General features: G+C 37.2%; 1 protein-coding gene across 1 annotated transcript in view; it reads right to left on the reverse strand.

Annotated features, from left to right (window-relative positions):
- The window catches only part of l(3)mbt (lethal (3) malignant brain tumor), a 195,801-nt gene that overhangs the window by 37,806 nt on the left and 134,103 nt on the right, over positions 1 to 23,892 (reverse strand). Inside the window, exons 10-12 of the mRNA XM_090372140.1 lie at positions 18,857 to 18,951; positions 10,784 to 11,009; positions 862 to 1,173 (exon numbers count right to left, since the gene is read on the reverse strand). Coding sequence (XP_090228266.1) covers positions 862 to 1,173; positions 10,784 to 11,009; positions 18,857 to 18,951 — 633 coding nt within the window. The remainder of the gene's footprint in view (positions 1 to 861; positions 1,174 to 10,783; positions 11,010 to 18,856; positions 18,952 to 23,892) is intronic.

The following is a 23,892-nucleotide window of genomic DNA, read 5'->3' on the forward strand; positions in this document are numbered from 1 at the left end:
TGTAAGTTCGGTACTGGATTGCCCTGTTTTAAAGCTGTTATAATGATAATAAGCCCGTGTGCTAGAAGTTTTTGTGGAATGAATTTTGTGGATAATTTATTTTTAAATTCTAAATTATTCAAAATCGATTAACCCTCAAAATCATTCTTCCATCCTACTTCATGTAACAACAGCAGATTATCTAAGGTGAGTACCATTTATTAAGCTTTGCTATTCAAACTTGAGTAAATCATTGCTAATTGAATCTGAAACAATTGTAAAACCAACTAATATGCCATGGTCCAGTAATTATTTTATACAAATCTGAATTATTACAATTTTATTCTTTAAAAAAAATCAAAAGATTTTTCTCTATAAATTAATTTTAAATGCAGCAGAAGATAGCAAAAACTATAATTTCAAAGATGTGTGAATTAAGAATATAACAGCAGCTTTCCCTATTATTAATGAGTACCCAGTGAGGCATAAGTGAGAATAAGATACTTATGCCTACAGATATATCAAATAATCAAATTTTAATCCATTTTTTGTAAAAAATGGTCTAAATGCATAGATACAACCAAGCTAGAACCAAATTCAGAATATCATCCAATATTTATAACTGGATTATATTCAATAAATATTTTTTTTTTTTTTTTTTTTTGATTTGGTAGTTGTTGGCGCATCGGCTTCTGTGGCCATATTGCACCTCCCAGGGTTTTTGCAGTACTTTGATCCAAGCCCGAGGCGGGAATCGAACCCGCGACCTTTGGGTTGCCGGGCAGGTACTTTACCCACTCGGCTAGCCAGGGCGGCTCAATAAATATAAATTCAACAACTTTATACAGAAAATGTATTAATTAGCAGTTATAAATAACTTACTGATAGGAGCTTGCAGTGGATGTCCTGTTCTGGAACACCACTCAGCAGGATGAATGTCTGGTGAGTCATCATCTACCCAGTAATCATATGCATGAGACCAGCCATCAAAATTAACCTTTATAGCATTTTCATCAGTATCTACAATAGTGGCTACTCTCACCAACATCGGATTCCTTTTATCCACCACTTCTAGCTTCATACCACTTGTGAAACTATGTGCTGGACGTTGTTTAAAGGCACGAGAAGGAACAGCCTGAGATTTTGTCATGGTTAGATATTCTTCCCAACTAAACTTTGATGGATCCTTGAAATCTAAACAGAAAATAAATAAAACTTATAATAAAGTTTTTATATTTATTTTGTGCTATCATTAGATTTGTGTTATCTAAATAGGTGTTGAAAAATGCTACACTCATGTGAGAGGAGAACTAGCCACAAACTCTGACTATTACATAAGAACTAAACTTGTGCATGTAGAGTTACTATGTTTTAACTGTTATTGAGAACGATGGGAGCTTGCTGTTAACCCATTTTGTCTGAAGATGGGATTCAAAGAAGAATCCAGAAAAATTGCTATTTCTTAGTTTGGTATTACACTTTTATTCAAAGAAATAAAGGAATTGTAACAATCACAATAACAAAAAAATATTTTTTTGGGGAAATGTACTTCTAATATTTTACTAATAAAGTAAAAGAAAATTCAGTCAATCATTTTTAATTAATTTATTACTACTTGCTTAAACTTTTCACAAGTCAGTTTTCCAAATGCGATTGAGTGCCAGACAGTGAATTTCTAACAGGATCTGTGGAGTGAGTTTTTGCATGAAATTTGTAAAAATTAAAACTTTATTACATAAATACTTAAAATATTAATCTGTTCCTATTTGCAATTTATTACTCAACACTAGAATAAAATTATTGTAAATTTTTAAAAAATTCTTTTAAAAAAAATTGTAAATAAAAACTGTTATTAATTCTTTTTAAGAAATTATATCTTCTGCTTCTATTCAGTTAGTTTGATTTCATCAACTTCCGAGTCTGAACTGTTATTTATTGAGAAATTCTTCAATTTTGGCTTTTGTTCTCAAATCAGACAACTGGATTCAATAGGTGCAATCATTTTTTCCAATTTTAAAAATTATTTTCATGCTGCCATTTATTATAAACTGTGTCTATAATTAGTTCAAATCACAGTAAAAGATGGCAGCATGTACTAGAAAATTTCAATACAATTCATATATTAACAGACATTGTTTGAAGCAACTTTCAACTTGGTGCACATGGCCTTAGATGCCAATGTGCCATAAAACTACAGAGAACGAGCGTAGCCTGTGCAGACGTACATTTTTGTGGCTCCTGGAACAGAGAGGTTTTTATGATTTATTTTCTGTTTTATTACCTTAAATTGGCATATTAACTTATTTTCTAGAGTAGCTTTATATTCCTATTTAAGATACTTAGTTTAAAGTAACTTAGATAGAGATTTTGTAGGCATTACTTAGTATCAGAAAGGGTATCAAATCCACGTGTTTACCGTTCGTAAATTGCCACCACTGTACGCGATACAAAATATCTCGAAATAGATAGCATAAGCCTAATATAGTATAGTATAGTACATAATATTGTCAATTAATCAGATAATTAATCTTGTTGAACTTCATTGTCAATTAAATTGCACTTTTAACTATACATATAACGACTTGGGTTATGTAACATAAATAATTAGTAAAAAATAAATAATTAATACTTAACTTGATACGGAAGTTATATAAAGGGATTTCGTAGATAACACTCGATACTGAAACATAAATATAGAGTTATAACTGTGTTGGGATATAAGTTTAGGGTTTTAATTTTGTACTGAAATTGAAATTTTATTGAAATTAAATCGAAATCATGACTCAGACCAGAGCAGCAAAGCAAAAGGCTCAAGCTAATGGGAGTGCTGTGGCTCAGGGGCGAACTGGGGGGGGGGGGGAGTTGCCCTCTGAATCGCAGTCTATTAAAATGCACTACTTGCTTGATGTTTGTGGAGCATCGGGTATGGGACATGATACTGCCATGGGGGATGCCTGTGTGTGCGCGATGCAAGGAGTGTAAAAAAATCAGGCGACAACTCAGCGTTGTTATGGGCCTATATGAGAGCTTGAAGGACAGGGTGGATGCCCTCGAAGGATTAAAAGTGAGGGGCCCATCAAGCTCTCAGCTGCCCACACGAATGCCAGAGCTTGCACTTGGTCATCACACAACACAGCGGCAGCCCCCAAGGCAGAATGCGCTGGTCCCCAAGGAACTAGTAGTTGTTGGTGAGGGAAACTCTATTGTCAGGGAAACGGGAAACATGCTTTGTAAAAAGGATAGGTGGAACAGGACCAGGGTATGTCTGCCAGGGGCAAAGGTTGATGACATTGTAGAGCGGATATCATCTTTTAAGGGCACAAAAGGTGATATAGTTGTACACGTTGGCACTAATGATATTAAGAGTAGGAGACCGGCGGAATTACTTAACAAGTACAGGTCACTGTTGAAAAAAAGCAGTGAATTAGGGTTGAATTTGAAAGTGTCTGCAATTCTGCCCAGACACGATAGGAGGGAGTATATGTTGAGAGCCCTGTCGATCAATTTGGCCCTGGAAAGATTGTGCAAGGCTCAAGGGGTAGAATTTTTTTCAGCCTGGTCTGTACTTGTTAATAGGAGAGACTGCTTCTACAGGGATGGGATACACTTAAATAGAAAGGGTGCAAGAATGTTTGCTGATGCTATCGAGGCAGTGTTAGGTGGGTCGGAAAACTGCTAGATTCGGGGGAAACAAGGACTAATATATTAACAGTAGCCACTGGCAGAGGTGAAAGTGATTCTTGCACTGCTTCTATTGGAATGAGCCGCAGCCTAGAAAATAAGATGCAGGATATCTCAGAGACTGCTGGGAATCATTGGGGTACAAGTAAACACATGGGTTGTGTTAGGGTAGCTAAGAAAAAGAACAGGGGCATGTATACTTCCGTGTACACCAATGCTAGGAGTTTAGTAAATAAATTTGATGAATTTGAGGTATTGCTCAAAATATCACAGGCAGATATTGTGGGGATTTCAGAGGCGTGGTGTCACACAGATATAAGGAATGCAGAACTGGAATTTGGGGAGTACAATGTCTACAGAAAGGATACACAGGATAGGAAGGGAGGAGGGGTTATGCTATTAGTTAAGAAATACATAAAATCCAAGGAAGTAAAGCCAGTCAACATTGCTAGACAGTGCAGTGTCGAGTCAGTTTGGTGTGACATAAGCATTGGGAGATCAAAATTGAGAGTAGGAGTGTGCTATAGGCCTAATGACTCTGATGAGTATAATAAGAAACTGTACAGGGAAATAGATTGGGCCAGTAAATCAGAGTCTTATAATGGGGGATTTTAATTTCCCAGATATTGACTGGAATTTGGGGGCTGGTCACTCACACACTAGCAAGGCTTTTGTGGATTTATTGGATGATTGTTTTCTACATCAGCATGTTCGGGAGGCAACTAGAGGGAGTAATACTCTTGATTTGATTATCAGTAGTGATTCTTCATGCATTAAGAATCTGCAGGTAAATGAACCACTAGGTGGCAGTGATCACAGTGTGCTGAAGTGGGATTTACTCAAAGAGGTAACTACCATTAGGTGTAAAGGGAAGGGTTATTGCTTTCGTAAAGACGACTACGATGGACTGAGACAGTATTTAAATTCTATACAGTGGGACCAACTGATGATGTTACCAACAGCAAATTCAAAATGGGAAGCATTCAAAGAACTTATCTTGGAAGCTACTAGGCTTTACATACCAACCAAGAAATATTGTTCAAGGTTTAGGCCTAAGTGGATGCCAGATGAACTAATGAGACATATGGCATAGAAGAAAAATGCATGGGATACATACAAATTAACACGTGACACAGAAGCCTATGACAGATACATGTTGATCCAAGTTTGAACCAAGTTACAAAGGAGGTTAGGCAGGCGAAGGCAGATTATGAGAAATCTTTGGCAAGGGATGCAAAGAAAAACAGCAAAGAGTTCTTTACTTATGTAAACTCTAGAAGGAAGGGGATGAATCAGATTGGTCCACTTGATATTGATGGGTCAACTGTTCATGATCCTGCTCAGGTAGCTAACAAACTAAATGAATATTTTGCATCGACATTCACACATGAGGAGTTATTCAGCGACGGGAATGCCAGAGGTGTATTCAACTCTGGCAGTAAGCTAGAGAATCTTGTAATAACTGAGAGTAAAGTGGAGGAGAAATTGTTGAAGATAAATACAAGAAAGGCACCTGGGGTGGATGGGATCTATCCAGTTATATTAAAGGAGGCAGCAAAGGAAGTAAGCAAACCCTTAGCCATAATTATGAGAGCTTCCTTGGACTCAGGGGAAGTACCCATGGACTGGATATGTGCAAATGTGACCCCAATTCACAAAGGAGGATCAAAGGGCAACACAAGTAATTATAGACCTGTTAGTTTAACTTCTGTTCCCGGAAAATTAATGGAGGCACTGGTTAAAGAAGCACTGCAGGATCATCTAGACAAGACTTCAGTTATAGCTCAGACACAGCATGGTTTTGTTAAGGGGAAGTCTTGCCTGACCAATTTGATTGGATACTATGATGCAGGGAATAACTTTGATATTATATACTTGGATCTTAGAAAGGCTTTTGATACTGTTGCACATGGAAGACTGCTGCACAAATTGGAGCATTGTGGCATTGGAGGCAAATTGCTGCTATGGATGAAGGGGTGGTTGAGAGGGAGAAGACAGAGTGGTAATCAATGGACACTGCTCATCGTGGACTAATGTTATTAGTGGAGTCCCTCAGAGTTCAGTATTGGGTCCATTATTGTTTTCTGTATTTATAAATGATATTGATGATGGTATATCAAGCTTAATGTCCAAGTTTGCAGACGATACGAAGTTTGGCAGGGTTGTCAAGGACACTACTGACACTATGCTACTGCAACAGGATCTGGAAAGTTGAGCAGATGGGTGGAGAGGCAGCAAATGAAGTTTAACATTGACAAATGTAAAGTACTACATATGGGAAACAGCAACCCCAGAGCAATGTATCAACTCTGTGGTACTACACTGGCAGTGGTAGAGAATGAAAGGGACCTGAGGGTGGTTGTGCAGGCAGATATGAAGTTTTCCGAGCAGTGCAGACGGGCTACAAGAGTAGCTCATGGTGTATTGTCGATGATATATAGGAATTTTTCTAGCAGGGATAAGGAGGTGATTATTCCCTTGTATAAGGCAATGGTCAGGCCACACCTAGAGTACTGTATACAGGTCTGGAGGCCTCATTTCAAGAAGGATGTAGAGATGCTGGAACGAGTACAGAGAAGGGCAACAAGATTAGTGAATGGAACAAAGGGGTGCTCTTACAAAGAAAGGCTTAAGTTTTGCAAATTACAGTGTCTGGAGACTAGGCACCAGCGAGGTGATCTGATAGAGGTGTATAAAGCCTTGAATGGTTTGAGCATGCTCAATGCTGATGGGATTCTTCCTCTTGCTCAGAATAATCACCTGAGAGGGCATAAATTCAAATTGAGGAAAGACAGATGTAGGAGAGACGTGAGGAAATTTGCCTTTAGCCAGCGGGTGGTTGGTTGGTGGAACCGACTTCCATCCCTTGTCGTGGAAGTTGATAGCCTAAATAAGTTTAAGGCTCAGCTGGACAGGTATTTCGAACGAACAGAGGGGTGAAGTGGAAGTGGGTATTTTTTTTTATTTATTTATTTTTTTTTTTGGCTGATGCTGCATAAGCTTGCTTTCTTGCATCAAATGCCTCTACTAATGCTAATTCTAAAATAACAAACAACCTCAAAGCAGATTTATGGGTAAACTTGCCAGAGCACACACTTGAAAAATGTAGACCTATGGACATACTACCCCTGAAAGGGTTAAGAAACTGTAATGTTCTCCTTCCATCAATACTTTTTTCTTAATTCATTATATTTATTATCAAAACACAGATACAACTTGACTTGTTATTTTTTATTATTTTTTTTTTAATCAGGTAAGCCTCATATTTCTCAGTAAATGATAACTAGGGGGCTTTTCTCGCGAACCCCCACACACTTTTCTAAGTAAAATGTAGAGGTATGATGGAGTAAGTCAAATCTTTTCTAACGGAAAAGACACAAAATCATCAAATTCAAATTATTTTATTAGAGTCACCCAGAATTCCTTCTATATACCCATTTTTGTGTAAAGTGACTGTAAATTGTGTGTTCTCTGGTCGATTTGCCTGCTTTGCTGAGCAAAAAACCCCCAGTTTCTGAGGGGGAAAACCTTGCTATCTATGCCTGAGGACTGACTAATCCAGCTGAGGAGTGAAAAAAGCCCATTACAGTTCCTTGCATCATCGATGGGATTCGAACCTGGCCTTTTCCACCCGGTGTTGGGAGGACAGCGATGAAACCATTATGCTACCCCACGCAAACCGTAAAAGACACACCTGCCGAAAAGCACTGATCGATATCTAATCAGGAAATGGCCTATGTAATTATTTACCTGTGCATTTGTAGCAATGTATTGCCCCATACACTTGTACCACGTGACCCGCATCCCTCTTCTCCCATTGGCTACCCTACCATGTGGCATTATCAAGGTCAGCATTTCTCAACCTATGGTACACATACCACTGGCGGTATACAGAAAAAGATTTGGTGGTACAAGAATAACAGACGATTGAATTTTTTAAATTTATGAAATTATGAAAAATAAAACATTAAAAAAAAAAAACCCTCTAAAGGTAAATAATTACATGTTTTACCTATCTTTTTTCAATCTAAGAGGAGTTCTTAAATCATGTGTTGATTTTCAAATATTTTGTTTGATCAACCTCTGAGCTGATAGCTATATATTTCTCAGAAAGCTTAAAATCATGACCGAGTCTTATCTTGCAATGTTAATCAAGTATTTTATAGTTTATTTTGTTTCGTTATCTAGCTTGTTCAATTTTTGTATTAAAAATGAAATAAAAATAGGTATAATTTATAACATAGCTTTATTATGCAAATATTCTTGACTTTTCCTCTTAATACAAATACATATTTTATTGAGTGATACCGAAATTTTCCAGTTTTGGTTTTGGTGGTACAAGTATTAAAAAATTTGAGAACCGCTGCTCGAGGCAGAATAAATATCACTATGTAATTATTTACCTGCATTTACAGGGTCACTTAAGAAAAGGCCCTTTGCTTCGGGTTCCATAATGCATGAGGAATATTGTTGCATCCAAAAGAGCAGGACTAAAATATTTACAAACTATAAAAATATTTAAAATATTTGCAAATATACAAACTATATTGGGTCCCTTCATCAGCTAACATTACAATGGAACATCAAATGATGCCGGTGTGTATCAGACAATGAAACACATGCACAAGGTTGGTAAATGTTGTGGAGGCAGTTATGGCTCAAATAAGTGACATAATTGCCTGCCCTCTTTTCCCATTGAATCAATATGAGGCACACCTCATAAAAACACTATTCCTATGGCAACTGACATATGTTAATTCATGAGGGCATGAATAGACACAACACATGGTGTCCTGCACTAGTTCAACACCACTATAGAATACTGAATCCTTAAATGGGGAGGCATATTATAGCCGGAGCAGCTTATGTACCATCAAACCCCCACCACAACAACAACAACAACTTTAAATGGGCCCACAACGTTCAGGATTACACCTGTAGGTATATATCTTTCATATACCTACAAATATATGAAATGTTCTTCAAGTCGCTAATAAGTTGTCAATTTTCCAGTTACTCTGCCTAGATCTTGAGGAATTTAATTTTCCCACTCTTGCCTACTGCTTCAAAGTAATTAACATGATGCAATTAACAGGAGAATAAGATGGCATTCAACTGGGATTTCATTGGTATTGAGAGTTTCATCAGCTCATTTCCAAATTCACCTAAGTCGACTATTCAAATTTCATCATTACTGACCAAACTGAAATAAGATTAACCAATAACCTTGATCTTGATATAGATCAAATGGTCAATAACCAAGAAAGACAGATTTGTTTATGAAAAATGTGTTTGTATAAAACTATCAATTGTACTGTGCTTTCTGTAAGCTCTGTTATTAATCATAGAAACTATTAATTTCAACTTTGCTTTGTTACTTTCCTCAAGTGTAAAGATCCACTAGTCTTTGTTCTAGTGTCACAGTTGATCCAACATACTCAACTTGGAATTAGCATTAGAAAAGGCCCATGATGCAAGAAAGCAAACTTATATAGCATCAGCCAAAAAAAAAAAAAAAAAAAAAACACACATCCTTCTCATTTCACCCATCCACTCACTCCAAATGTTTGTCTAGTTCTGCCTTGAATCTATTTAAGCTATCAACTTCTACAACGACAGATGGCAGTTTGTTCCAGCAATCAACAACCCGCTGGCTAAAGACAAACTTCCGCACATCTATCCTACAACTGTCTTTCCTCAATTTGAATTTATGCTCTCTCAGGTGATTATTCTGAGCAAGAGGAAGAATCCCGTCAGCATAGAGCATGCTCAAACAATTCAAGGCTTTATACACCTCAATCAGATCACCTCACAGGTGCCTAGTCTCCAGACACTGCAATTTGCAAAACTTAAGCCTTTCTTCGTAAGAGTAACCCTTTGTTCCATTCAGTAATCTTGTTGCCCTTCTCTGTACTCGTTCCAACAGCTGTACATCCTTCTTAAAATGAAACCTCCAGACCTGTATACAGTACTCAAGGTTTGGCCTGACCATTGCCTCATACAAGGGGATAATCACCTCCTTATCCCTGCTAGAAAAATTCCTATATATCATTGACAAGACACCACGAGCTACTCTTGCAGCCCGTCTGCACTGCTCAGAAAACTTCATATCTGCCTGCACAATTACCCCAGTCCTTTTCACTCTTTACCACTGTCAGTGTAGTACAACACAATTGATACATTGCTCTGTGGTTGCTGTTTCCCATATGTAGTACTTTACATTTGTGAATGTTAAACTTCATTTGCCAACTCTCAGCCCACCTGCTCAATTTTCTAGATCCTGTTGCTGCAGCGTACTGTCATTAGTGTCATTAACAACCCTGCTGACCTTCGTATCGTCTGAAAACTTGGACATTAAGCCTGATATACCATCATCAATATCATTAATAAATACCGAAAACAACAATGGACCCAACGCTGAATCCTACGGGACTCCACTAATAACATTAGTCCACAAAGAGCAGTGTCCATTGATTACCACTCTGTCTTCTTCCACTCAACCATTCCTTTATCCATAGCAGCAATTTGCCTCCAATGCCACACTGCTCCAATTTGTATAGTGGTCTTCTATGTGCCACAGTATCAAAAGCTTTCTGAAATCCAAGTACATGATATCAAAATTAATTTTTGCATCCAGTTCCTTTGTGACGACATCATAGTATCCAATCAATAACTGAAGTCCTGTCTAGATGATTCTGTAATGATTTTTTAATTAGTGTCATCATTAATTTCCCTTTAAAGATCATTAAAGATTGCCAACATCATCATTACTACTACTACTACTATTTGGTAACTTTTTGATTAATTTGATTGTGCTTTGGTTATGAAAATACAGCTACATCAGAATTTGTTCATCTAGTGAGCTTGATATGATAATGGCAATAAATTTCTTTTGATGATAATAATATAATTTTAGATATGACTTCACATGAGATGCTTTTCAAAAATATAAGATATTAATCCCAACTAGCAGTCAAAAATTCTAATCAAAATTTGTATTAGTTGCACAATTTTATAATTTCAGCATACCTTGAAATAAGCAAAAATACAAAAGAAAAATATATTTTCTATTTAGTGAATACAGAAAAGGCATTGCCAATAAAATAATACTTTAACAACTTACTATTTGGAGGAGTAAGTTCACGTTTATATTCCTTACACCAGTTGACAGGATGGAGGTAGGGTGAAGAGGGATCTGCCCAGTAATCATATGCATCTTCCCAGCCATCAAAATGAACTAGGAAACGGCTTTCCATTACATCACCTATACTCGCAACACACACTAAAGAACTGTTTTTTCTATCTACTGCTTCTAATTTCATTCCAACCCGGAAACCATGAGAAATAGCCTAAGAAAACAGTGTAAAGTTTAATTAAAAATTTCAGACAACGATAACAATTCAAATTTATGCAAAATTATCTAAAAGCCTATTAATAGCCTTAATATCAATTAAGATACTTATGAATATACAGAGAAAAATTAACTTCCCATAGCTGAATATATTAAGTTTCACCTATTCAATTGTAATTACTGAATATTCCTATAAAGACTTCTGCTGGGATAAAAGCAACACTACCATTACAATAATGAAGAATAATTGCTATAACATGATAATGAATTCTCCAAAACCTTCATAAAACACTTTAGAAGATTTATCCTCTTCCAGAAGGATCAATTATGGAGTGCACAGACAATCCAGGATTTCTCTCTCTCTCTCTCTCTCTCTCTCTCTCTCTCTCTCTCTCTCTCTCTCTCTCTCTCTCTCTCCTCAATACAATATCATTAATTATCAATACTAAAAACAGGGGCATTATATAACTCATTATACATATCTAAGTACTGTATTATATAAATTTTTATAATAGTGCTTATAGTAAATCAAAAATCTTTGTGCATTTCTCCTATAGTGATAAATCTAATAGATGTGAAGCCAGGGAAGCATCCACTTTACTTAGCTCTCCATTCAATAATTAAGGATGACCAAATGACATACATTTCACAAATGTATATCATCTCAGTTCTAATCTTAATGATGTCCATTTCCATCTAAAGTCTGCTTAAACTAAATCACTTTTTCTGACAGAATCTCAATTATCAGTTGCTTCAACCACCTCTCACCTCATTTGTTCAAATTATTTGCTTTATAATTCCTTCTACTTTAAAAGCAGTGCTTATAACATGTTTTTTTATGACATACACAACATATTTATGAAGAATTGACAAGGAGAGAGAGAGTGCTATAATGTTAGAGGACATCTAATATTATAGCTTGGTGATGGTCCCTTCTCTAAGAAGAAGGATCATATTCCCATTCTCAGCCTTGTGTCATTTGGCATTACAAGAATGCAAAGTGGGATTACTGTTACTAATTTCTATTCCTCTTTTCCTTGGTTTGACCACAAACACATTCCATTAGGATATGCAGTGTTAAAATGTGTACTATATTGTATCCATTCATGATAAGAATATAGTGCAAGGTCTGGTCAAAAAGTATTCCAATAATCCAGACACTTTTCATGATTGAGACAACAAAACACATTATGACAAAGTTTGTGTAATGTACTGTAATATATTGTGTAATGTAATATATTACACAATATATTACAATACATGTAATAATAAAGTTTGTGTAATATAATTAAATGCCTCATAGTTTGCTAATGTCAGCTGATAAAGAAGACATGCTTTTACATTTTGATATTTATTTAGAAACTGTACAGGGAAATAGAGTGGGCCAGTAAATCAGAGAGTCTTATAATGGGGGATTTTAATTTCCCAGATATTGACTGGAATTTGGGAGCTGGTCACTCACACATTAGCAAGGCTTTTGTGGATTTATTGGATGATTGTTTTCTACATCAGCATGTTTGGGAGGCAACTAGAGGGAGTAATACTCTTGATTTGATTATCAGTAGTGATTCTTCATGCATTAAGAATCTGCAGATAAATGAACCACTAGGTGGCAGCGATCACAGTGTGCTGAAGTGGGATTTACTCAAAGAGGTAACTACCATTAGGGGTAAAGGGAAGGGTTATTGCTTTCGTAAAGGCGACTACAATGGACTGAGACAGTATTTAAATTCTATACAGTGGGACCAACCAATGATGTTACCAACAGCAAATTCAAAATGGGAAGCATTCAAAGAACTTATCTTGGAAGCTACTAGGCTTTACATACCAACTAAGAAATATTGTTCACGGTTTAGGCCTAAATGGATGTCAGATGAACTAATGAGACATATGGCAGAGAAGAAAAATGCATGGGATACATACAAATTAACACGTGACACATGTGTGTGGACATGTGTTTTTGTAATGGGCGGCACCTAGAATGTCAGTTCATCTCCGCCTCTTATCTCTGTGAAGAACAGTACCACTGTAGAAGGGCCAGAAATAAGTAGTGTATGTTTGTGTGTATTGTGTGTGTTCTGTTGTTGTGTCTGACCGCTTGGCTACCCAGAATCATCAGTCACCTGGACAGATGATTCTGGGTACTCATCCACACCACGGGAAGGTGGGCCAGTCTCAATGGAGCTCGCACTGTCTCAATTTGAGACTCTGACTCACCTGATGTTGGCAAAAGATGGGCCAGATTCCTCTGGGGGCCCACTCCAGAGGAGAAAATATATATATATATATATATAAAATAAATAAAATAAATAAATAAAAAAAATAATAAATAATAATAAATAAAATAATATAAAATAATAATAAAAATAAATTTTTTAGGGAATGTTGCTCCCTATTGAGCAGCTCCACCAGACAAAGGAGTAGAATTATTCGTAGCCGTATAACTAATTCTTCTTCTTGTGAAAACATTAGATGCAAACTGCTGAAGAGCAACATAAGAATTCTTGTCTCCCACCAGCAAAGTTTCATGCCCATGAGAGAGAGTGTAGAAACTGATGAACGAAGAACATCTCTAAAGTCATTATACAGCGGACATTCAAATAAAATGTGGCTGCAATTTTCATTTTCCCCGCATTGACAAGCTTCCATTCAAAAAAGACCAAAATGACATAGGTTTTCGTTAAGAGATCCATGTCCTGTTAAGAGGAAGGATGTATATAAGTCTAAAGAGAACCAAACAGGTTTCTGCTTTACACAAAAGGTCACCTTAGGGAAAAAAGTTCTAGTAACAGATCCGACAGATGATGTATCCCAGCAGGTCTGCCACAGATTTATCATTTCATTCCACAAACGATTACGTTCTTGCTTAATATCTGAATTAATATTCAGAAAAAAAACCTATAAATTCAGTTGATAGTTGGTTTTTTAACCTATAACAAAGACCTCTGTAAGCTACGTGAATGTCCAATGGCAATACACCTGCAAGAACCTGCAGTGCAGAAACTGAAACAGTACGACAAGCTCTTAACATACATAATAATATTGTGCGTTGCATAGTAGCCAACTTCAATCGAAATTTAACAGTTCTAAGCCTGTGAAACCATACACCTGCAGCATAAGTAGCCATAGGAAGGAATACGATGTTATAATAGATTCTCATGGTACGTCTATTAAGTCCCCAGTCGGAACGAGAAATTTTTACAATAGCACCAGTGAATCTTCTGATTACGTTATTTAAATGAGAGACAAAATTAAGCTTTGAGTGGATTGTAATCCTAAGTAATTTAGTTTCAGAGACAAGTGGAATTCTGTTATTATTAATCTTCACTAAAGGAGGTCGTTGCGGGTTTAAATGTGAAACACATGACACAGAAGCCTATGATAGATACAAGTTGATCTGTAACCAGGTTACAAAGGAGGTTAGGCAGGCAAAGGCAGATTACGAGAAAACTTTGGCAAGGGATGCAAAGAAAAACAGCAAAGAGTTCTTTACTTATATAAACTCTAGAAGGAAAGGGATGAATCAGATTGGTCTACTTGATATTGATGGGTCAACTGTTGATGATCCTGCTCAGGTAGCTAACAAACTAAATGAATATTTTGCATCGCCATTCACACATGAGGAGTTATTCAGCGAGGGGAATGCCAGAGGTGTATTCAACTCTGGCAGTAAGCTAGAGAATCTTGTAATAACTGAGAGTAAAGTGGAGGAGAAATTCTTGAAGATAAACACAAGAAAGGCACCTGGGGTGGATGGGATCTATCCAGTTATATTAAAGGAGGCAGCAAAGGAAGTAAGCAAACCCTTAGCCATAATTATGAGAACTTCCTTGGACTCAGGGGAGGTACTCATCGACTGGAGATGTGCAAATGTGACCCCAATTCACAAAGGAGGATCAAAGGCTGACACAAGTAATTATAGACCTGTGAGTTTAACTTCTGTTCCTGGAAAATTAATGGAGGCACTGGTTAAAGGAGCACTGCAGGATCATTTAGACAAGACTTCAGTTATAGCTCGGACACAGCATGGTTTTGTTAAGGGGAAGTCTTGCCTGACCAATTTGATTGGATACGATGATGCAGTCACAAAAGAACTGGATGCAGGGAATAACTTTGATATTATATACTTGAATCTTAGAAAGGCTTCTGATACTGTTGCACATGGAAGACTGCTGCACAAATTGGAGCAGTGTGGCATTGGAGGCAAACTGCTGCTATGGATAAAGGGGTGGTTGAGGGGGACACGACAGAGTGGTAATCAATGGACACTGCTCATCGTGGACTAATGTTATTAGTGGAGTCCCTCAGGGTTCAGTATTGGGTCAATTACTGTTTTCTGTATTTATAAATGATATTGATGATGGTATATCAAGCTTTATGTCCAAGTTTGCAGACGATACAAAGGTTGGCAGGGTTGTCAAGGACAATACTGACACTATGCTGCTGCAACAGGATCTGGAAAGGTTGAGCAGATGGGCTGAGAGGTGGCAAATGAAGCTTAACATTGACAAATGTAAAGTACTACATATGGGAAACAGCAACCCCAGAGCAACGTATCAGCTCTGTGGTACTACACTGACAGTGGTAGAGAATGAAAAGGACCTGTGGGTAATAGTGCAGGCAGATATGAAGTTCTCTGAGCAGTGCAGACAGGCTGCAAGAGTAGCTCATGGTGTCTTGTAAATGATATACAGGAATTTTTCTAGCAGGGATAAGGAGGTGATTATTCCCTTGTATAAGGCAATGGTCAGGCCACACCTAGAGTACTGTATACATTCCTGGAGGCCTCATTTCAAGAAGGATGTAGAGCTGCTGGAACGAGTACAGAGAAGGGCAACAAGATTAGTGAATGGAACAAAGGGGTGCTCTTACAAAGAAAGGCTTAAGTTTTGCAAATTACAGTGTCTGGAGACTAGGCACCAGCGAGGCGATCTGATAGAGGTGTATAAAGCCTTGAATTGTTTGAGCATGCTCAATGCTGATGGGATTCTTCCTCTTGCTCAGAATAATCACCTGAGAGGGCATAAATTCAAACTGAGGAAAGACAGATGTAGGAGAGACGTGCGGAAATTTGCCTTTAGCCAGTGGGTGGTTGGTTGGTGGAACAGACTTCCATCCCTTGTCATGGAAGTTGATAGCCTAAATAAGTTTAAGGCTCAGTTGGACAGGTATTTCGAACGAACAGAGGTGTGAAGTGGAAGTGGTTATTTTTTATTTATTTATTTATTTATTATTATTTTTTTTTTTGGCTGATGCTGCATAAGCTTGCTTTCTTGCATCAAATGCCTCTACTAATGCTAATGCTAATATTTCGAAATATCAGACTACACACTCCAATGCATTCATGTATGGTTGTGTTAAATTTTGCTCTAAAATTAGGAAAACTGCAAGTGCATCTGATCATTTTAAAACAGCATATGGGGACTCAACAGTGGGCCATACTCAAAGTTTTTGACTAGCATTGTTGTTTAAAAGAGGGTACGGAGTCTATCAAAAGTGATTCCCAATCTGGATGGCCCTCAACTTCAACAAATGATGAAAGTGCATCTCAATTGCAAAATTCAGTATGAAATGGCTGAAGATTAATTGTTCATAAAATTACTGAAACAACCTGTATCGCTTTCAGAACAAGTCATTCCACTTCACAAAAAACTTTGAACATAGGTGTGTTTCCACAAATTTTGTTTCAGCAGTGGCTGTTAACAGAAGAGCAATGTAAACAATCCTTGCAAGTCACTTCTGGTTTGTTTGAATATATGACTAATAATGAGACATTTTTGAAACGTGTCACAGCAGGAGGTGAAATGTGGATTTACAAGTACAATCCTGAAGGACATTGATTCAATAATGTAAAAACAATAAAGAGTAATAAATGATCCAGCTTTTGGAAAATTTAAAATCAGCATTAAAGAAGTTTGTTGTTGTTGTTTTGGTTTTTAGGAGCATTAGCAACTAAGGCCATATTGCTCCGGGAATATGTGGTGGTCATTCCCTGACCTTTCTGCATCCTCCGTATTTGGTGGTGAAGGGCTCGAACCCCAGTCTAATCAAGAAGTGTGTGCTACGCACTGTTGCTCCTTCCCACCTGGCTACGGAGACGCAAGAGTGGGAAAATAGTCTGTTCACACACATCACCTCATAAGGACCTCATCACCTCATCCCTATATCGAAGGGATTAAGTTGCCCACTATAAGTATACTTATTGTCAATACATTATAGCAAGCTAGACTTTTTGGATATTATTATATACAAAAAGTATATTATAAATGGCTTGTATCCAAAATTCAGCTTCATTTTTCCCCCTAAACTAAAGTTCAGTAGCTTTAGTGTAGACTTGAAAATCAGAGGTTGATAGCTTGTAAACTTGCTCCTTGTCCAAACAGTAGTTTTATCTCTTGCCAAAACTATTAGCTGCAAGTTCTGCCCATGAAGTTCTTTTCTAACTGTTGTACTGGTTACCTTGGTAATTCTCCTCCAACCATGTGAAATACATACTATTCAATGCCTACTGACACTAGGACAGAAGAATCTTGATGCCAAGACATCTCCAAGTAATGATGACATTTTTCCTTATCCTTTAAAGTTAATTCTCACTTTGAGTTACCTCTTTCTCCCTTATTACACAGATGTATTTCTTTGTGGATGAAAATTTATTCATATCCAGCCAATTCCTAATAAGGGTGATTTCTCCTTTACTCTTTCCAAATGGGGAAAATTCATCAACCAACAAAATTTTCCATTATCTTCCATCAATGTCAATCCACTGGTGATATCCTCGCTTCTGCATAGCTATCAATCAACCTCTGATTTTCAAAAAAGCAAGAGATTTCATAAATTTTATCAGGAGAATGAAGAATTTTTTTTTTTTTAATCCAGACATTGGCTTTGAAATGAATGTGTTGTTTATCAGAACAGAATGCTTTCAAGTATTAATGATTTTTCTGGAGTGATTTAATGATTAGTGGATTTTCACCCACAATTCTTCTATCTGTGGATTTCTGCCTTGGATTGTCTGTTAGGTAGCACCAATTGATTACCAATGTTTTACTGTTGCATGCTGTTATCATTCTTTTTGGATTTTAGGTCCATAAAAAACTTGAGCCATACTATACTACTCTCCAAACAAGTGACAAATGCCTTAACCATTAGACTGTCACAGAAGGCACTGTTGCAAGCATTGCCTTCTTCAGAAATATTGAGTCAAAGTCTGTTTATAACAATGGGCATGTTGACTATGCTTGGCTGTCAAGAACACTGGAAATGCAAAGCTGACAAAGTTCTCGACATCCAAGCCTTTTAATAGCTCCTCTTTGCTAAGATGAACAATTGGCAAGAATGGATTCTTTGACTTTTTTTTTTTTTTTTTTTTGGTTAGGAAAGCTTGCAAACACTTTGATTGCTGCAATCTGTAGTAGTTGAAAATGGCATATTTTTCAAGTGATCACTATTTGATTTCACTAACAATGCCTGATGCTTTTGTTCTTTCACATCCATATTTTTAAGACAAGAGTCAAACTTCATATGCATCTAGCAGCTCCTACAGTATAGCAATTTGTCTGGATAAAAGAATCCCAGAGAAGATCTGAAATGTCAATGTTGAAAAGTTTAAAAGAATGTGCCTCTATGTATGAAACTTTTTCAAAAACTGGTATCAATAAATTAATTAATTGTGTAAATATACATGGAGCCTAGTGTTTTAATTTTTATAATTTAAGTTAATAATCCAATGTAATAACCTTCATGTAAAAAAAAATAAAATAAAAAATAAAAGCAAGTATCCTCCTGATTATTTTTACATTAATACTAATACACACATACATATATAGAAATTAATAGTCAACAAACCTGAGAATTTTTATTTGTAAAAAGATTTTTTGGTGCGGCCTGTGCCTTTGATTCTCTCAAATAGCTGCTCCAATTAAATTCTTGTCCTATGTAACCTAAGAGAAAAATAAATACAATAATTTATTCTATTAAAACAAAATTTGAAAATTAATTTATATTAATTTTTTTACCAGTTATGAACACTTTTGTGAGTACAGATACAAACATTGAGCTGGCTTAATGTTAGCAACACCTATCTAATGCAGCCCATCAACATCTTGGCATAGACTCCACAATGTGTTACAGGGTGTCCCACGGTAATGCTGTCTACTCATTGCACAAAGTGTCCAGTAATGCTTATACACTGTCAGGTGGATGGTCATAGCATCAAATATCTTTTTTCAAGTAGGTCCGAAGTAGACTCGACTGGGTTGAGATTGGGTGAGTTTGGCAGCTGAGGGGGGGGGTATGGAGAATTCTTTATCGTGTTCCTGAAACCAGTTAGCAATCAGCTAGGCCTTGTGACATGAAACACTGTCTTGTTGACAGATGCCAGAGCTGTCTGGATACCCTGTCATCATGAAGGGGTTTACTTGGTCGGCAACAACAGAAGGAAGCCATTGATCAGAAGAACCAGGGCATGCCACAAAAACAGTGCATCCAGGTGCCATGGCCTCGTGTTGCTTCCCCAAATGTGGATATGCCCATCAGCATAATAAAATTGGAAACAGACTTCATCACATCAGGCAACAGATTTGCACATTGGTAGTCCAGCGTTGGTGCTGATGTGCTCATGCAAAGTGCAATTTCTTGTGTCGCACAGTGAGCATGGGTACCCATGACAGTCGAGTGACTATCATAGCCAATACAAGCTAATGTCTGGAACACAGTCAACGTGCATATTGGTCTTGATATTTCACATTGTACTGGGTGGTTTTCTCAGCCATTGTGCTGTGCCACTGTTGTGTTATGAGACGAGAAACACAACACTCACAATGGGTGTCAACCACATGTGGCTGTCCTACACGTGACCTCTGGCTGGATGTTCAACTACTGTTGAGCCAGTCATGGTAGATTCATGAAACCACAGAATGGGAGCACTTACCCATGTTGACTGTTCCCAAAATGGTGGTAGCTGTGCATCTTGTCCCCACAATCATTCCACATTCAAAGTCAGAAAGATCTCAGCAGTGACCCATCCTTCCTTGCAGACACTTAAAAACTGACCACCACATGCACGAACCACAATCTAGTATCAGCCCTCCTGACTTTGAGCCTTCGCCAGCTTCATGGACTAGTCCATTACTGCACAAGGGAGTGCTGCTAATGTAAAGCCAACTCAGTATATGTGTATATACTTTTTCACGAGAGGGACCAATGGAGTATATATTGCTTTGAAGGTTGTTTCGACACAACATCAACAAATTACATTTGTATATATACAGTCATCTTTTCAAGACATCCAGTACATACAGAGGTGTAGCTAGGTTTTTGGCATCCTTGGCAAATTCGTGGCTATGCGCCTTTTTTCGATAATTCATAATAAATAATAATAAGTACAGTCTGACCTGTTTAACGAACTTTTTTACAGAGAATTCTATTTAGCGAATTTTTTGAATTCCCCTATTTAAAATAGTTTCCATAGAGTGAAGAAGATAATTATAGACATGCCACAATGGTGTCATGTCTATAATTAATTAGGCTTTTGTTGTTTTATTTAAATTATAAATCACTATATTCATGATTACCTGTTTATATAGCAAGCACAAAAACACTATACACATATTATTTATAACTTGTAGCTTATTCAGTATCGTAGAACTTGCACCATGCGTGAATTGTGAATGGCTATGCATTCAAGCCTGCGCTGATAAAGCGGTCGCCTGATTGGCCCTTATGTTTTAGATGGCAAATAGATCTATGCTGCTATACAGTATGTACTCAGATTTAAGGATGCATACAGTCTTGAATCGCCCTCTGAAAACATGGCATTTGTTGAAAATGCCATGGCAAAAATGGCATTTGTGTGGGGGGCGAAAATTAATCCCCCCCAATTTCCTTCTCCCCACCCAAATCTGTCTACCTTCACAGCGCACAGCCCCACATGACAAAATTGTAACTACACCAAAATTGCTTGCCCGACACTTTTCGGCCAAAAATAAAACTCATCCAGCGTACAATCCATTCTCGCTCTTAAGGCAAATCTCTATGACCAAACAGAGCACCAACAGCGATTAAAGCAATGTCTCTTTTTTTTTTTTTTTTTATATAGGTCCTAGCCATTGAAATCTGAGGAAAGTAGGTGGCAGGACCTGCCAGAGTACTGATTCCTTATTGGTAACACCTGGCTAGCCTCCACGTGGCACGGTATGGGCAACGTCGGGTCCCATCAGGGGCCCGATGGCCAATAAGCCAGATGAACAATGGGCACAACAGACTACACTATACACGATTCACACACTTTAAATCTCTGGCTTGACAGGGTACTGTCACTCGATACAGAGAACACCGCGGAGATGGGTGAAATCCCAGGAGCCGCAAGACCCTCAACATACCAAATACCACCCCTGCCCAAAAGAGGCAGATATCCACTATCTAGAGCTCAATTAAACTTTAAACTTCTAGAAACTGTGATTCTTGTTCCAGCCAAATTAAAACTAAACATTTAAAATTCATCAATATATTTTTATATTTTATACTTTTTGCAACAACATTTTCTTTTATACAACTATAAACTCTAAAATCAATATAAAACTCTAAACAATAAAATTCATATACAGTGAAACTTCCCTTTAACGGACAGCCATGGGGAACGAAAATGTGTCCGTTAGAGAGAAGTGTCCGCTAACAAGAAGTCTGAGGGAGAAAAAAAAAAAAAAAAAAGAAAGAAAAATCGTTAAGCGTTTAATGTAAAATTAAATTAAAATATATAAAGATTTTGAACAATATTTTTGTAAATAATATACAATTTAATATAATTTAATTTAATGTAAAATTAAATTAAATTATATACAGATTTTGCACAATATTTTTGTAAATAATATACATACAATTGTGCTATGCATATTATGACTTTATCTTAAGAAAAATACATACAGTAATCACTTATTTTCTTCTGCACCTTCTTCCGGCTGATAATTTTGTTTTCAACATTTGATTGGAGTGAAGAAACCATCGAAAGTCCTTCAGTATCTTCAGCAGCGGCGAAAAACATTTTTAAACGATTGATTTGTATGAGCGCTTCTATTTTCATCGGTGGTTCGTCATTAATATGTTCTTCGACAGAATGACCTCCTTCCATTTCTTCATCCTCATGAGGAACTTCTTGAAAAATATTGATGATAATGTCGTTGATATCTAGAGCACCATCTTCTGTAGTGAGGTTTGAGTCTATATTTTTGTAGCCAGGGTCACTTGCAGCAGAAGTATCGTACATTATCATTAGATGTTGAAGTTCTTGTTCTTCTTGGTGCTCCACATTGCTGTTCACAACTTCAATTTTTGCGTTTGAGAAGCCAGACTTTACAAAACAGTTCACGACAGTTTGTTTTCTAATTGCGTTTACTGAAGAGGAAATCCATTGAATCGCATCTAGGATGCTGATTTTCTTTTCAAGGTCACTCGCACATGTTACATCGTTCATGTTTGCAATGAGATGTCTTAAAACACGTTTTCTGTAGTGAAGTTTAAAATTTTTTATTATCCCTTGATCCAAGGGCTGACACTCTGCAGATGTGTTTGGTGGCAGAAAAACGATTTGAATGTTAGACAATTCAATGTGCGGGTGAGATGCAGCATTATCCATGAAAAGAATAATTTTTCTGTTTTGACGAATCATGTTTTGATTAAAGTGACTTATCCATTCGCTCATGATATCTCGTGTCATCCACGCTTTTTTATTAGACTTCCAGTCAACATTCAAAAGATTCAACTTTATGCCCTTGAAACAACAAGGATTTTGTGGTTTTCCTATAACAAGAGGTTGTTCAAAGTCTCCCAGCATATTTGTACACAATAGTACAGTCAAGCGTTCCTTAGAAATTTTTCCGCCCTGGCACTTTTCGTTTTTAAGACTCATTATTTTTTCAGGAAAAGCTTTAAAAAAACAACCCTGTTTCGTCACAGTTGTAAATATCCTTAGCTTCAAAATCACGACATAAATCTTCCAATTTGACGGTCCACTCTGTTACAACCCCCAGTATCAACAGATCCACCTTCACCACTTACGGTTTTCCAAGAAATTTTATGCCGAGTTTTGAACTTGTCTAGCCATCCCACAGAAGCTTTGAACTCATTTACTCCCATAGATTTCGCAACCTCCAAAGCCTTTTCCCTAATAATAGGCCCATTAATGGGAATTTTTTTAGCACGTGTGCGACAAATTTGAAGTCCAACAATTTTCGGGAATGATTTTTGAACCTGATCATTTCCGTGTTGCCAAAATTTTTTGAGCAGTTAATTTTTTTTTCTTTATGATGTCGCTTACCTGCGTCTTCCCGATTTTGAATTTTGCAGCGAGATTGCGAACACTATTTTTTTGCCGATCATACGCATTAATGAGTTCGACTTTATCTTTTAAAGTTAAATGTTTACGAGAAGACATTGTGCACTTCACATGACACATGACACTGAACAAAACTGAAAACTGAAAAGACGAAAGGCCAACCATACCCCCCCCCGCACACACCGAATTCATCAGAAGTTTTACACGTGCCTTAAAATTCTTGAAAAAGGGTTTAGAACCGCGACGTAAACCTTGATAAAATTCAGAGAAAATGAAATAGAAAATAAACACACGATTGAGGCAATACGTGGAAGAAACGTTCCTAGAAAAAGGGCCGTGAGCTCTCCCGCAGTCCGTTATGGGGAGATCAAATTAAGTGCTAATCTAAACGAAACAGTGCAGATTGCCTGTCCGCGTCCGTTACAGAGAATGTCCGCTAGACAGAAGCTGCAAACACGTTAAAACCAATGGAGGTGAATTGGGGAATTTGAAAATGTCCGTTGTACAGAGATGTCCGTTAACGACAGGTGTCCGTTAGGAGAAGTTTCACTGT

Source organism: Mastigoproctus giganteus, chromosome 4 (assembly GCF_048544385.1).
Source record: "Mastigoproctus giganteus isolate SK-2022 chromosome 4, ASM4854438v1, whole genome shotgun sequence".
Lineage (NCBI taxonomy): Eukaryota > Metazoa > Arthropoda > Arachnida > Uropygi > Thelyphonidae > Mastigoproctus > Mastigoproctus giganteus.